The 15,486-nt window shown below is 41.3% G+C and overlaps 1 protein-coding gene across 2 annotated transcripts in view; it reads right to left on the reverse strand.

Annotated features, from left to right (window-relative positions):
* Window positions 1-8,918: 8,918 nt before the first annotated feature.
* The window catches only part of AHCYL1 (adenosylhomocysteinase like 1), a 40,625-nt gene continuing 34,057 nt past the window's right edge, over window positions 8,919-15,486 (reverse strand). Inside the window, exons 10-17 of one of the 2 annotated variants that reach the window (XM_043876589.1) lie at window positions 14,918-15,006; window positions 14,511-14,581; window positions 13,842-13,936; window positions 13,664-13,762; window positions 13,196-13,264; window positions 12,675-12,753; window positions 11,434-11,554; window positions 8,919-10,967 (exon numbers count right to left, since the gene is read on the reverse strand). In XM_043876589.1, the coding sequence (XP_043732524.1) occupies window positions 10,961-10,967; window positions 11,434-11,554; window positions 12,675-12,753; window positions 13,196-13,264; window positions 13,664-13,762; window positions 13,842-13,936; window positions 14,511-14,581; window positions 14,918-15,006 (630 nt within the window). In that variant the 3' untranslated portion in view covers window positions 8,919-10,960. Of the gene's footprint in view, window positions 10,968-11,429; window positions 11,555-12,674; window positions 12,754-13,195; window positions 13,265-13,663; window positions 13,763-13,841; window positions 13,937-14,510; window positions 14,582-14,917; window positions 15,007-15,486 lie in introns of those variants that run through there. The other variant, XM_043876591.1, reaches the window with a different exon arrangement.

Raw genomic sequence — 15,486 nt, forward strand, 5'->3', positions numbered from 1 at the left:
GACTTCAGGCAGTGCGAGAGAATGGGGAACAAAACCAAGTTCCTACACTAATGAAAAAAGTGAAATAATATATAACATAGAGCCTGTGGGTGAGCCAGACAATGCGCTCACAAATATATTAGACAAATACGTGCTGAGAAGAAACGAAAAAAAGTGTAAGGCATTGGAAGGTGACAGTGATCGAGGTACGGCTGGGCTGTGTTAGGTAGGCTGCTCAGGAAAGGAGGGGCTGAGAGTGATTTTGACTGAGTTCTGAAAGAAGTGAGGGAGAGCCCTGCCAATATCCATGGATATCCAGACAGAGGGACCCCCTAACTGCAGGGCCTCCTAGGTGGCTTGGCAGGAACTGAGTGAGCCAGAAGAAGAACAGTAGGAGATGAGGGCCATTTAAATGCTGGGGCCAGATTAATATAGGGCCTAGAAAAGCATAGAAAGTAGTCTGTATTTTATTTTAAGTAAAATGGAAAACCATCAGAAAGTGTTGACCTTCTGCTGCTTTTGGAGAAAGGATTGGGGTGTGTAGGTAGATCTGCTGAAAGACTGGAATCCTATCAGCAGAATAGAAAGGAATAAAGGATGAGTCCTAAATTTTTGGCTTGAGCAACTGAATGGGTGGTTGTATTGCTTATTAAAATAGAGAAGCTGGAAGAAAATAGGTTTGGAAAATCAAAATGTCTGTTTTGGACATGTCATTTTGAGATGCCCATTTGACACCTCAGAGGTGATGTGTAGTAATTACCTGACACTGTGTTGTGAAATCCTTAAAAGCATTTTATTTATCCTTGTTTCTCCAGAACTACATTTTGACTGCTCAGTTCTTGGAAAGTCATTGTGATGCAACTCTTGAATGATTTCTGCCAAGGTCCCACCTGGTAGTTGCTTTAAAAGTCTTTGTTGCAAAATAATGAATAAATCCCAAGCTGCTATGTTGGTACTTCCTCCTACCTATGTTCCTGTCCTTTGGTCCAGTTCCTTTTCAAATCCAGTAATATATTTTATAAATTAGCATTTCATCCAAGTTGAGCTGGTTCGAGCTGATAGGAAAAACTAAAGAATTTGCAGGAAAAGGACCAAAGCGGAGAGAATTCTTAGATAATACCAGCAAACCCCACACAACCAAACACCTGACATCTAGTTTCAGTGACCACAATTTGGTCACGTTCCAAGACTGACCAAAAGCTTAGAAGCTTTGATCAAGTTCCAAGACTTATTACCACAAGTTGTATCACCTGGGGAAAAATTTAGACCTTTGAACAGTACACTATTTCAGCTACATTCAGAATAAGGAATATTTTGATTTAGTAATTCCACTTAAAAAAATTGTTTTTATTATTTTTGGCTGCACTGGGTCCTTGGAGCACAGGGCCTTCTCTAGTTTTGGTGCAAGGGTTCAGTAGTTGTGGCACGCTGGCTTAGTTACACCCCAACATATGGGATCTTAGTTTCCCAACCAGGGATTGAACCTGCATCTCCTACATTGGAAGGAGGATTCTTAACCATTGGACCACCAGGAAAGTCCCAGTAATTCCACATTTAGTGATAAGTTCTAAGGAGATAAAACTTTAGACAAAGATATTGTGTGATGATTTTCCAGGCAGTGATATTTTCTTTTTTTTTCAGTTTTAAATTGAGTTTTATTTATTTATTTGTTTTAATTAATGTATCTATTTTATTTTTCTATTTTTTTTTCATTTATTTTTATTAGTTGGAGGCTAATTACTTTACAATATTTTCAATAGTGTAAAGTTGGTACAACCTAATTTGAAAAATAGTCAATAAGAAAACAGCTAAGTAAGTAATGGGGCAAGCAAAAGATTGACTATGGAGAAGTCATTAATATTTATGTTTAATATTAAGAATTTTTAGTGGCATAGGAAAGTACTTATGATATAATTGAATATACAGTTGGTTCTCATTGTGCTTGTGTGTGATGTGTGTGTGTATAGAAAAAAAGACTGGAAGGAAATACACAAAATTGTAGTAGGTTTAATTTCTAGATGGTAGAAGCTTACATTATTTTCATTTCCTTCTTTATACTTTTCTGTGTTTTTGAAAATTTTATTATTAAGGTGCTATTTTTTGAGGTATAATTTATGTACAATAAACCACATATGTTTGAAGTATACAATTTGATATGTTTTGACATATGTATAAACACATAAAATCATGACCATATTCAAGACAAGAACTTCCCTGGTGGTCCAGTGGTTACGAATCTGCCTGCCAATGCAGGGGAGATGGGTTCAGACCTCTGGTCTGGGAAGATCCCATATGCTGCACGGGAATTAAGCCTGTGCACCCAAACTACTGAATCCCATGTGCCCTAGAGTCATGCTCCACGGCAAAGAGAAGCCACCACAAAGAGAACTCTGCACACCAAAACTAGAGAACAGCCCTGGTCACCACAGTTAAAGACAGCACAGCAACAAAGACCCAGTGCAGCCACAGAGTAAAAAAAAAAAAAATTTTAAAGATAACAAATCCATCATCCCCAGAAATTTTCTTGGTAATCCTCTCTCCTACTCATTCCTGTGTCCCTCTCCCATTCCCAGTTAACCACTGTTAATTTTCTGACACTACCGATTAGCTTGCATTTTCTACAGTTTACAATAACAGAATCTGGATTCTTTCTTTGTCTGGATTCTTTCACTCAACATAATTATTTTGAAATTCATTCATCTTGTTGCCTGATATCAATAGTACATAAATAGTATTCCATTGTTTATCCAATCACCTGCTGATAAATATATGGGTTGTTTCCAGTTTTTCTTGCTTGTTTAAACTTCATATTGAGAAGTAACATGCCTTTTTTTTTTTTTTTTTTAATAAGAATTGTCCCAGCTTGTGTGGAAATATTTCCTGAATGAAAGCAGGGTCTCCAAGCTGTGACTAACACAAGAATTCTAAATTGGAGAGCTACTTAAATTAGTACCACTTTGAGTTCCAGAGAGTACTCACTTCACCCTGAGAAAAACTTGAACTGTAGTCCATGTGGCATTTGGTAGGAAGAGGAATCTCCAGTGTGAAGGAGCTGAAGCACAGCTGGTGAACTCCCCCTCCCTCACTGGCTAAGACACTTTCAGAGAAGCACAATTCAGTAGAGGGTAGAAGTTGCAGAAGTGCCTTGATGGATTTCCAATCTTCTTTCCTCACCTACAAAGTGAGAATAATACCACCTCTCTCTGAGGCTATGGATCAAATGAGCTAATTTATTGGAAACCTTTTTTAAAAATAATAAATCATTGTTTTCAAAAGAGAATTATTTTTGTTACCAAGAGGTGATGCCTATGATGAGAAGGCCCTTCCTTTACCAGAAGCGGTCATGGTTCAAGAAACCAGAGGAAATGAAATTTCAGGTGTGAGCTATTATAGCATTGTAGGTACTGTCAAAAACATAGTTGTTGTTCCAGCTGGGCACTGTAGAAGGAAATTGGCACATACTGTGTTCTATAGAGGAGCAGGAAACGGCAACCCACTCCGGTATTCTTGCCTGGGAAATCCCATAGACAGAGGAGCCTGGTGGGCTATGGTCCATGAGGTTCCAAAGAGTTAGGCGTGACTTAGGGATTAAATCAGAGAAGGAAATGGCAACCCACTCCAGTATTCTTACCTGGAGAATCCCAGGGACAGAGGAGCCTGGTGGGCTGCCGTCTATGGGGTCGCACAGGGTCAGACACCACTGAAGCGACTTAGCAGCAGCAGCAGTGTGTCTATAGGGTGTCAGATACTGGGCAAGGTGTTTCACATTCATCCATCTGTGAACTACCAGCAGCCAGCTTTCCTGGCAGTAGAAGAATAAGAGCCGCAGTCCTGGAGGGGGATTTGGGGCAGTGCATCACAGTATCCAGGATACACCACACATTAGTTTCTAGTTCTGTGTAGCAAATTATTCTAACAGAGGATTAAAACAATAGTGTGGAGTCCTATCCCAAGGCCACAGGTGCCAGGCTTTGTGCCAAAGACATAGACACAGAACCCAGAACCAAGGTCACCTCTGAAACTGACTAATCCCCTTTGTAACCATTGCCAAAAGCCCCCCTCATCATCGCCAGCCAGCTTCCTGACCCATTAGTCAAAAACACCCACCCCAGTACTCACTCTATATAGCACCCTAACAAATCATCAAATGCTACCCTTCCAACAGGAATTTTCTTTCTCTTGAGGCTATGAAAATTGGCTACTAGCCCATGAAAAACATCAGCTCTCCCTTGAGCTGGCCCATGGCTGTAACAGCATCACCCACTCTAATAAACTCTATTCTCCTCTCATTCTGTCTTGTGTCTGGAAATTCTTTTCCAACTTGTGTTCGGACTGCCACGACAAACAATTTTCCTGCTGGCCTAGGGGTTTCAGTCTGCCTTCCAATTCAGGGATGTGGGTTCAACCTCTGGTCGGGGAACTGAGATGCTATACGCCAAGGGGCAACTAAGCCCACAAGCTGCAACTACTAAGCCCATGCCCTGCAACTAAGACCTGATGCAGCCAACAAAAACACACCAAACAACAACAACAAACCCATTTATTATCTCATAGTTTCTATGGGTCAAGAGTCTGGAGATGGCTTAGCCAGGTGCCTCCAGCTCAAGGTTGTTAAAAAAAAAATTATTCTTGACATTTGTTAAAATGTACTTCTGGACAATTGAGAGAGGTATCAACGCTACTGGAATAGGCAAGAGAGGTTGGGCTCAACTCCAAGTGTGACAGACAGCTGGGAATTTGTAGCCCACAGTGGAATGAAGGGGTCGGTGAGTGAAAAGTTACTCAGAGGAGACATCAAGGGTAGGGGAACTCTTGCTGAGTTAATTGAATAGAATTCTTGCTGAAGTCAGCCTAGGGTGATCAGACAGCGTGGATAGGGGATGGGGAATATGATCAGATAGCAAGGGTGAAGGGATTCTTGCTAGAGTGACCTAGCTGGATCCTTGTTACAACTGAGCTATTCAAGATGGGGCCAAGGTCAAGGCCTAGTCAAGAAGAAAGGCCAGAGGACCCTGACTAGAGTTTGGTCAAGTGGAGAGTCTTTGTCAAGGTCTCTCCTGAAGTTATGGTCAAGCTATTGGCCAAGGCTGTGGTCTTTTCTAGAGGCTCGATTTAGGGAGGGGAGACCCTGATGCTTGGAAAGATTGAAGGTAGGAGGAGAAGGGGATGACAGAGTTGGTTAGAAGGCATCACTGACTCAATGGACATGGGTTTGAGTAAACTCTGGGAGTTGGTGATGGACAGGGAGGCCTGGTGTGCTGCAGTCCATGGGGCTGCAGAGTCGGACACGACTGAGCAACTGAACTGAACTTGTCTATGGAGTGCTGCTCCACATCCACATAAGAGGTATAACATAATAAATTATATATTTGTGTATTTCCTAAAAATCTAAAATATTCTCAATTTTAAAACACAGGAGTTTCAGAGAAGGAATTGTGAACCTATTTTATTATCCTTTGTTGGCCAGAGACCCTACCCGACAACCAGACAATGAGAAAACTCGCCACCTGGTGGTTGCAGTGGAGAACAAACAAAAATAAAGCAAAATAAACAAAATACCATTATTAAACGTTCCAATTGTGTAACTTCCAATACTGCATATATACAAAAAAATTGATTGCAACTTAAAATTGATTACTAACTTTAAATTGACTACACACTCTAAATTGGAGTCAGAAAATTGTTAATAATTTTAAAATTATTATTTATCTTTTGGCCATGTGGGATCTTAGTTCCCCAACCAGGGATCAAACAATGGTTGCCCCCCTGCATTGGCAGTGCAGTCTTAACCATTGGACAGCCAGTGAAATCCCTTAAAATATTTTAAAATTGCTTTATTGGTTTGCTGAGATTTCCTGATCCCAGATTCTTTACCATCTGAGCCACCAGGGAAGAAAAAAGAAGTTAATCCACGGTGCCTCAGTGATAAAGAATCAGCCTGCCAATGCAGGAGACACGGGTTCAATCCCTGTGTCAGAAAGAGTCCCTGGAGAAGGAAATGGCAACCTATCCCAGTATTCTTGCCTAGAGAATCCCATGGACAGAAAAGCCTGGTGGGCTACAGTCCACGGGGTCGCAAAGAATCAGACACGAGTGAAGCAACTTAGCATGCATGCCCTTAGACTAGAACACTCTTTGATATTCATTCTCCTTTTTTTAGAATGTCATGTATACTTCAAGGGGTGTATTCTCTTTTTTAACTTATTTTTAATTGGAGGATAATTGCTTTACAATATGGTGTTGATTTCTGGCGTACATCTATCTACATAAATCACCTAAGGTATATGTATGTCCTCTCCCTCTTGAACCTCCTTCCCACCTCCCACACCATTCTACCCCTCTAGGTTGTCACAGAGCACTGGATTTGAGCTCCCTGCATCATACAGCAAATTTCCACTGGCTATCTAATTTTACATATGGAAATGTAGATGTTTTAATGCTATTTTCTGATGCTTTCATTCTCTCATTTTCTGCTGTCACAGACTTCCTCTTCTTACCTAATAGAACGCAAGTCAAATGCCTTCAGGGGGCTTCCCAGGTGGTGCTAGTGGTAAAAAAACTTGCTTGCCGATGCAGGAGACATAACAGATGCAAGTTCGACCCCTGGGTCAGGAAGAGCCCCTGGAGGAGGGCATGGCAATCCTCTTCAGTATTCTTCCTGGAAAATCCCACGCAGAGAGCAGCTGGTGGGCTACAGTCCATAGGGTCACAGAGTCGGACACGACTGAAGCAACTTAGCAGCAGCAGTAGATGCCTTCAGATACATCGTTCCCTTTGTCCCTTTATTCCTAACATAAACTTTAGGCCTAGGGTCAGCCAAGTTTTTACATTGAGGACTATTTCGGACTTAGTGGGCCATTTGGTTATGCCTCCTCAACTCTGCCATTGTGAATGAAAGTGGTCATAGACATTACATAAACTAATGACTGTGGGTTATGTTCAAAACTTCCCTTATGGACACTGAAATCTGAATCCCGCCAGGACTGCCTGAATCAGAACTAGATTCTGAAGAACTACCATCTTCTGAGATACTAGTATGTAACAGCTCGGACAATCAGAGAAAGAATCTGCATAAAATTCACTGAAAAATTCTTCACTCAAAAGTTCATGATGCATCACTTTTGAAAATTTTCCAGTAATAATTTTGTGTTACTAATATACACAAGGTTGGAACAAAAACCTAATGAAGCAAAACGTGAATGATAAAGACAATCATTGAGTTGTATAATGAACCCTTGATCAATTTCAATCTCTTAACAATTTAGCATGGTAATGTTAATTGTATCACTCTCTAAAAACGTATTGATGTTGTCTCTGGTCAATAATATGCAGGTAACAAAAGGTATATTAATATGTCTCTGGTCAATAATGTGTTAAGAAGTGTTTTATGGAGAAGTGTTCTGTAATTACTTATATATCTCATTCTTTATTAAACTACTGATTTATTTATGTCAGTATAGACTTATAGTTTCCTCTTCTATTCAGTGCTTTATAAACCATTACTCGGATGCTCAGATTTTTCCAGATTTGCCCAGTATAAGTCCCTTAAAGATTGGTTTCTGTGTCCTTTTGACATGCAATCATTTTTTGAGTACTTCCTTGCTTTCCTGCTCTTCATGTACTTCTGCACAGCCATAGAATCAGCCATTTCTCCAGAGTCCTCACTCCTTTAAGTGGAGAATGTAGTGCTTGAATCTGGATGCTAGGAGCATGCACTGCACTGGAGGAAGAGGGGAACTGCTGCTCCAAGGCTCACTTAGTAGACAGAGCCAGGGAATGTTTGTACATACACCCATTCCCGTTTCTTTATGTTGAAATTCATGGGTTCACACCAAAACCCTGTACCTCCTATTCAAACTCAACACTAGAGTTTGTTCTAGTCTTTTCCCTTTCTGATAACAACTCCTCTAAAAATCAGAGAGCTGGCTTCCATTATCCTTAGTATTTCTTCAGTTTAATCGAGTTCCCTTTTCCTACACAATCCAACATTGCCATCCATTTCCTGCATGGATGTCCTCCCCATCCCAAGTGTAAGAAGACTCCCAGAACTAGGCCACATCCCAGCTCTCACCCACACATTCCAGGCTGGGAACCCATTTGGGATGGCAGCCCTACCTAATGTTGAACTGTGGGTAAAGGAAGAGATCCTGGTTTTCACTGATGTATCCCAAATATCTAAAACAGTTCCTAGCACATGGAAAGCAATACAAGACACTTTGAAGAATTAATTTTATAAAACTGCACAGTCAACAGTTCATTTAAATTCTTTATATTCAAATACTTAACTTCCAAATATTTTCCCATTATAATAGATAAACTTTTTATAAAGTTATCAAACAGATTCAGGAAACAGTTTTTTAAAAAGTTTCACTCTAGGCAATGTGAAGTTTATCTTATATTTGGATTTATGTGCATGGATAAAACCTTGCAGAACTAAAAACACTCATTTTACCAATCTGTACTGCAAACATCAACATTGTTTGGGGTCAGTTTAATAAAATAGAAAAGGTATTACTTTTGAACAATATTAACAGATACACTGTTAAATCAGAAAATATGGAGACTACTTCAGAGATGGATACAGGTATGGTGTGGGGTGGGGATGGGCTAAAACTTACATAACTTTGGAGGCATTTTTTAAGAATTAGGTACAGGGTCTTATGAAGGTGACTGTGTACCTGAGGAGGCCTGAATTTTAGGCAGCAAGTTGAAGGAACGAAGTTAGAGTCAAAGTGTTCAGACCCAATGCTGGGCACAGAGCAGAAACAAAATTTAAGATATTACTGAGGAACTCTGCATCTAGCCTGTTCCTCTACATACTAGGTCCTAAAAAATCTCTCTTAGATATTGCTGACTGACTCATGACTTGTCTCATCTTGGAAAATAGATTCTAAATGAAGGTGTTGTTCAACCAAGAATGACACAGGATTCCAATGAGGTCTTATCATTTTAATTGACTTTAATGATTATTGCTCATCTGCAAGGATTAATATTGCATTCATTAAAAATCATTCAATACAAAATAAACTTGTTCCTCCTAAGTTGCTCTCCACATGCTCCCTCTGATGCCAGACATCTTCCCACAGTGTCCTTTGTTACATGGCTTGACAGAGACGGAGCCCTTACCGAGTATTCCTATGGACACAGTAATAGATATGGGAGCAGGGGGCAAGCCAGAGGGCAGCAGGACCTGAGCCCCTTCCCTCCAGCAGAGCTGACATGATGGATACCACTGTTGGCCAGGTTATCTCCCCTAAAGGATGTGCTGTTCTGATTGGCTGGTTAAATGCCCTGGGAAAAGGGCTTGAACTGTTAGCATCTACAGAGAAGAAAGCATGGTTGCACTGGCAAGGAGTGGGAAGGGGCAGGGTGGGGAGAAAAAGGAAAGGGAAAAAATTTTTGGCAAGATCACTGTCCCCTGATAGGAAGTCACAGGGTGGAAGCTTTCCTTTCTTATATTTCTGTTTTTAATTAATGCCTGTCTCTCTGATCAATGGCAATAGGGAAATGAAAATTTCTAGTATCTAGCACTAATGCCTGACCCAACTTTGAAGGATCACAAGCTAGAACAAGTTGAGGATTTAGAATCCTGGATAATTATGCACTTAAAGCTCATGAGCATAGAGCTCGTCTGACCATGCAGAAATGCTGGTAAGCAGGGTTCATGGCAGGGGAATACATCATCTCGCTGATCTCTGAGAGCGCCTCTCTGGGGATTCTTAGAGAGCGTGAGCCAGGACATACTGATTACTCTATGCACAAACTGCCCTTTGAGGTCTCAGTTCACACATCTTCTGTGTCACGTGTAAATCAAAAGTGGTACTGCTTCTGTAAAACTAAAGTTATATGGGGCCTAATGTCCCAGACAAGTTAAACAGAGCTAATTTCCCTCGCCCTGGCCCAATTTAGCCTTCCTCCTCCCATCCACACCTACCTCCCTTTAAATATTTTAAACTGCAGAAGCACAGCTGATCAGAAATTTGCTCTTAAAGAGAGTTCAGTGCTATATACTAACTAATGACTCAAGAAATTTGCTTCCAGCACAAGCTGATGGGCAGAGCTGATAAAATCCGCTATTATGGCCCCAGTTCATTGATGCTATGAACTATGGGCTAGAAACTGGGATTATCAGAGTTTGAAATCAGCATTTCTCTAGACTCAACTCTGTACTTTTAGCTCCAAAGGTTCAAAAGATAAATTGATAACAACTAATCACTCAAGCAGCTCCTCAATATTAAGACTAAACATTTTTCTTACTTAAAAAAAAAAAAAAACCCTAAAACAAAAACAGAAATAAATGCTAGGGGACAAAATTCAACTTAACAGAATAGTCTGGTTGAAAATCTGGAAAATGAGAGGGTCTGGTGGGAGTGGAGGAAGGGCTGTACTAAATCCAAGTGGGCCTACTGGGTCTTAACAAGCAACGCTCACTAGTATACGTCTCCGAACCAAACATACCACCTTTACACAGGAAACAGGGCTTGGAACATCTAGGGGAAATTAACATGCACCACCTACGTCTAACCTACCTGCCTGGTAGGTGCCATCCCTGCTCCTCTGAAGAAGTGAAAGAGTACTGATTCCAGCAGCTGAGAAATGGGCTCTTTTAAGGCAATTTAGACATTGCAGATTGTTCCACACAGACGGTACCTTAGCATCTCCTGTTAATAAGGTACCCAATTAAGACTATTAAGTCCCCAGAAATGGAAAAGAAAGGACCACCTTTCTGGGCTGGGAGAGTAAAATCCTTCTTTAGTGACTAGGGTGAGAAACCTTTAATCTCAGTTTCATCTAAAGAGCCATGAAGCAAGTTCCTGTGTGGTCTGTAGAACTTGGATAATGAGATGAAAAAAACAAGAAAGAAATTATAGGAAAAAAAAATCAAAAGGAAAGGATTAGGAAGAAAATAAAAGTTATCTTAAAAAATATTTCTTTTAGAATTGTGTGGTTCATGTGTTCTGGTCCTTGGTAATATGGTCCATTAGTATCTGTAAAGAAAGAGTGACTGGTTAGCACTTGTGTCTTCCACATGAGAGTTCCAAGAGAAGAATCAAAAATCAGGCCAGGGATTCCTGCAGTCATTCCCCAGGATTTCCAACAATGCCATCTCTAGCTTTCTCTCCTACTCCCTAATAAGTCAGTGATTTTCAATGTGACAATATGTTAAAATAATCTGAAGACATTTTACAAAATAAGCCTGGGCCCCATTCTAGACTAAATCTATCAGAATCTCTGTGGGGGAGGTTCAAGCTCCAAAATTTTAGAATTTTTTTTTATATCTTCTTTTTACTGACTTCTTTACATCTACTACTAGATAAATAATTTCTCTGTTTGCTTTTTAGTGTGGGGGCAGAGTTCTTGTACATTTTAAAATCAGCTATAATACTATTTAGAAAAGTCTGCTTGGCATTATATCAGGGAGAATATCTTTTCATTTACTTTCCCCCAAATTACCTGTAATAATTGGGTTTGAATGGCCCATTTTTGTTGAGTCCCAGATATTTTGCTTGGTCATCTGTCAGCTCTGTCAGGTGGGCATCAAATGATGGCAGGTGCAAGCTGGCAACGTACTCATCTAAGAAGAACAAAGCAGCAGGGAGCAGACTCCATTTAAATTATGCCTCTCAGGGTCTAACCTCCCATTATTTCATCTGAAGCTTTCTGAGAGAGAGGACAAGCTTGGAATAACCCTGAAAGAATCTAACTTGGAATATCTGCCTAATTAAAAAACCACTCAAGGTTGTCTTTAAGGTATCTTTCAGTACAACCAGAACGTATTAGGAAAGCCATTTGCCAGGGTGACAAAATACGGCAACTTGCACCCTCCATTCTTCTCTGGTAAAGCTTTTGGGTTTACCTCAATGGCCAACATACCACGTACTACCCTCACCTTCCTGCAACAAATTCCTTAGCTGAATTATAGTCAAATTCTGAATCAAGGTGGATCCTAGTAAGCTCAAAAGAGTTAAGTCATCAACACTTACTTAGAGTAAGATCCATTACGGCCTCAAATCTTTGGATTACGGATTTCTAAGGCAGCTGGCACAACTATATTAGTTTTCCATAGATAAGCTTCCTGGGCTTTTACCTTTATGAATATGAATTAAAAACCAAAAAGCAATCTGAGGTAAGCTGCTGGAGGGGACAAAACCAAGGTGGTTTTCAGCTTTAAGAGGACAGGGGTTTGGGCTGACGAATGAGAGGGGAGATTGGCATCCTATCTGGAAAGGTAAGGATCTAATGTGTTAGATGTATTATGTCATGTGAATACAGCACTGCTGACTGCTGCAATGACAGGAGACTGTTTGTATGTCTCATACAGGATGGACAATAAAACCTAGACTTGGTTTCTGTTTCTTCCATTTTGGTCCCTGGCTGTAATCAGTGGTAGTTAAGTTTACTAAACTTCATAAACTACTTGGGATAAGAGCGTCTACCCTAAACCACTGTGCTAAAGCACCTTTACTCATTAGCTGTATTTCTTGCTACAATTTTGCAATGGATGTATTCTCAACTTACTGATAAAGAAACTGAGGTTCATGGAGATTAGAACTTGTCCTGAGGTCCGAAAACCATTAAGTGCCAGAAGAGGGATTATAATCCTGACTCTAAATCCAATGCTTTTCATGATACTCATTTTACCAAACCACGCAACAGTCTAGGGACCAACACAGGTTTCTACTGTCTTCACTCACCCATTTTCTTAGGGAGCAAGTATACATCTTGTTTGTATCGTCCCTCAGGCGCATTATAGAGTTCTATCAGTGCCAAAGCCTAAGGCAGGAAAAGTGGGTCAGAAAACACAGAAACAGTTCTTAGGGACATTAAAATAAAACTAGGTTTAACAAGGTCCTGGGGTAAGTACTCAGTGAACTACCACAGTGGCAGCACCCAGGACGTCGACTATAATAAACACCAGCACACATCATAAGAGGATTTATTGGTGCTTTTGTTTAGGTCCTAATAAAAGAACAGACTAAACACAACTAAGCTGGAACACTGTATTCCTAATGAAAATAGTTAACGCAAAGGAACACAAACACTGACTCTAACTAATGATTATTTTCTATACTTGAGAAAGCCTAAATCTTTACAACTTGTAACTTGAAGAAAACAGGCTGCTAAGAACATAGGAGGCCACGCTCTCACTGGAACTCGGATCCAGGCCCAGATCCAGTCATCTCAGTGCGGGCTAGGCTGACATTTGGTCACGTACCTGTGTTGTAGCTGTGATGGACAGAACAAAGGTGGGAACCGTGGAGCAGCTCAGGTTGAGCAGACGACCCTGAAATGTGGGAACAGAGCCCTGGGGTGAGTTGTGTGACCCCTGTCCCATCTCGAAAGCCACACAAATGCAGGAAAGGACTTTATACCCCTCTCGACTCAGCTGGTAGAGGAAGAAGTACAGTTACAAATCAGGACTCTAGGTTTTATCTTATTTTCTGTAAGTCCACCTGAGTCTGACACACTAAGGAATCAGTTGTGGTCAGGAAGTAGTGTGTTGTTTAGTAAAAAGTAGATACTTTTTGAGTGATTCTATTTTGGGGACCAGACTATATTTGAGAAATATACTTCCATCCAAAGATAGAGCTCAGGGAAAAACTGGCCGAACGTGTTTACCCCGCCACCCCTCCCCGGGGGCTAAGCCCACTGCTGCGCGGCCCAAACCCTTCAGGATGTGCACCTCTGCCAGAAGGACGACACGTTTGCCGTCCGGCCAGATGACATGATCCACCTGAGAACGTACTCGCTCCCACGTCAGCTCAGGAGTGCGGAGGCTGGTCTGAAAGGAAGAGAGCGAAGCTGACTGGCTATAATGGAAGAAGGGAAAAAGGTCTAGCAACAGGTAAGAGAAACCTTACCACATCAATTTCTGTGTTTGAGTGGCCCATATTGCATACGATACAACTGTTTTTCATGCGATCCAAATGCTCCCGTGTCACTACATTCTTATTTCCTAAAAGTAAAACAGAGTAGCTGAGCAAAGAGATCCTGTGGGGGAAAGGTACTGACTTTCAGTTAAAACATGGGAAAGAGAACTCCTGGCACTAAAGAGCATGTGAGGAAAGACATGTGTGTTGCATAACAGCTCTTTAAGGTTCAGTTATTTCCTTTTAAGATCAAGCAGTACATAAAGACATCAAGAAAAAGGGCTCTTTGTTCCAGAAAATATGTTAAGGTTCTGACTGCTTACTCTAGTTCTCAGACTTTTATGTAGGACACAGGTCTTACTTACTTTATATAAAAGTCAACTAGATCACATTCAAGATTTAACCTCAGTTAATACTCTTTCATGTACACCAAAGCACTGCTGGGCTTCCCTGATAGCTGAGACAGTAAAGAAATTCCCTGCAGTGCAGGAGACCTGGGTTCCATCCCTGGGTCAGGAAGATCCCCTGGAGAAGGGAATGGCTATCCACTCTAGTATTCTTGCCTAGAGAATTCCCGGACAGAAGAGCCTAGCAGGTTACAGTCATGGGGTTAGAGAGTCAGACATGACTGAGTGACTAACACAAAGCTCTGACACTCACCTGTGCAAGTTATTACAACATCAACTTGCCGGATGACTTCATTTAGCTTTACCACCCTGAACCCATCCATGCTGGAAGAAAAGAAAGGAATACTATGAGCAAAAGTGGGACAGAAGCTGGTCACAAAATGAGGCAAATCTGTTTCTGAAGTAGGGCTACCTCACTGGAATGATAAGTGATAAGCTGTGCTAAAATATACACACTGGCCCCTTCAAACTCCCCAAGGTTCCATCCAGGAAGGGAAAATACCAAGAAGCTCTATGAGTGCTCTATGATTACAATGGAGAGAACAGAGCAATTATAGCTGTCTCCTTCTTTGAGGAATTTTCCCAGTACAATCAATCACAAACTCTTGGAAATATAAAGTACCTGGAGTGAATCTAATGGTATGACCACTCTGTTCTTACCAGGCCTGCAGCGCACAGATGGGGTCAATTTCCGTGATGTAGACAATTGCTCCAAGGGCCTTGAGGGCAGCACAGCAGCCCTTTCCCACCTGCAGATGTAAAACAGAGTCAGGTCCACTAAGGCGTGGGTATTTAGGATGGGTTTCCCTGATGGCTCAGCGGTAAAGGATCCACCTGCAATGCAGGAGGCGCAGGTTCGATCCCTGGTTTGTGAGATTCCCCTGGAGTAGGAAATGGCAACGCATTTCAGTCCTCTTGCTGGAGAAGAGGATGGCTATCCACGCCTGTACTCCTGCCTGAATATCCCAGGGACACAGGAGCCTGGTGGGCTACAGTCCAAAGGGCTGGACACGACTGAGTAACTGAGCAGAGCACACACACACATTTGGGCAGGCAGGCTCTCTGGGAGATGGGAATTAACCTCCTCGAACCCATCAATCATCTAGCAAATCCTGGCAAAGACGCTTCAATCCAAGCAGAGGAGAAACTGATCCTAATTATATTGTGATCAGAGAAGTGATTTTACCAGACATTTCATAGCAAAGGCTAGAGACTGGGACAGTAAAAGA

This window comes from Cervus elaphus, chromosome 20 (assembly GCF_910594005.1).
Source record: "Cervus elaphus chromosome 20, mCerEla1.1, whole genome shotgun sequence".
NCBI classification, from domain to species: Eukaryota; Metazoa; Chordata; class Mammalia; order Artiodactyla; family Cervidae; genus Cervus; species Cervus elaphus.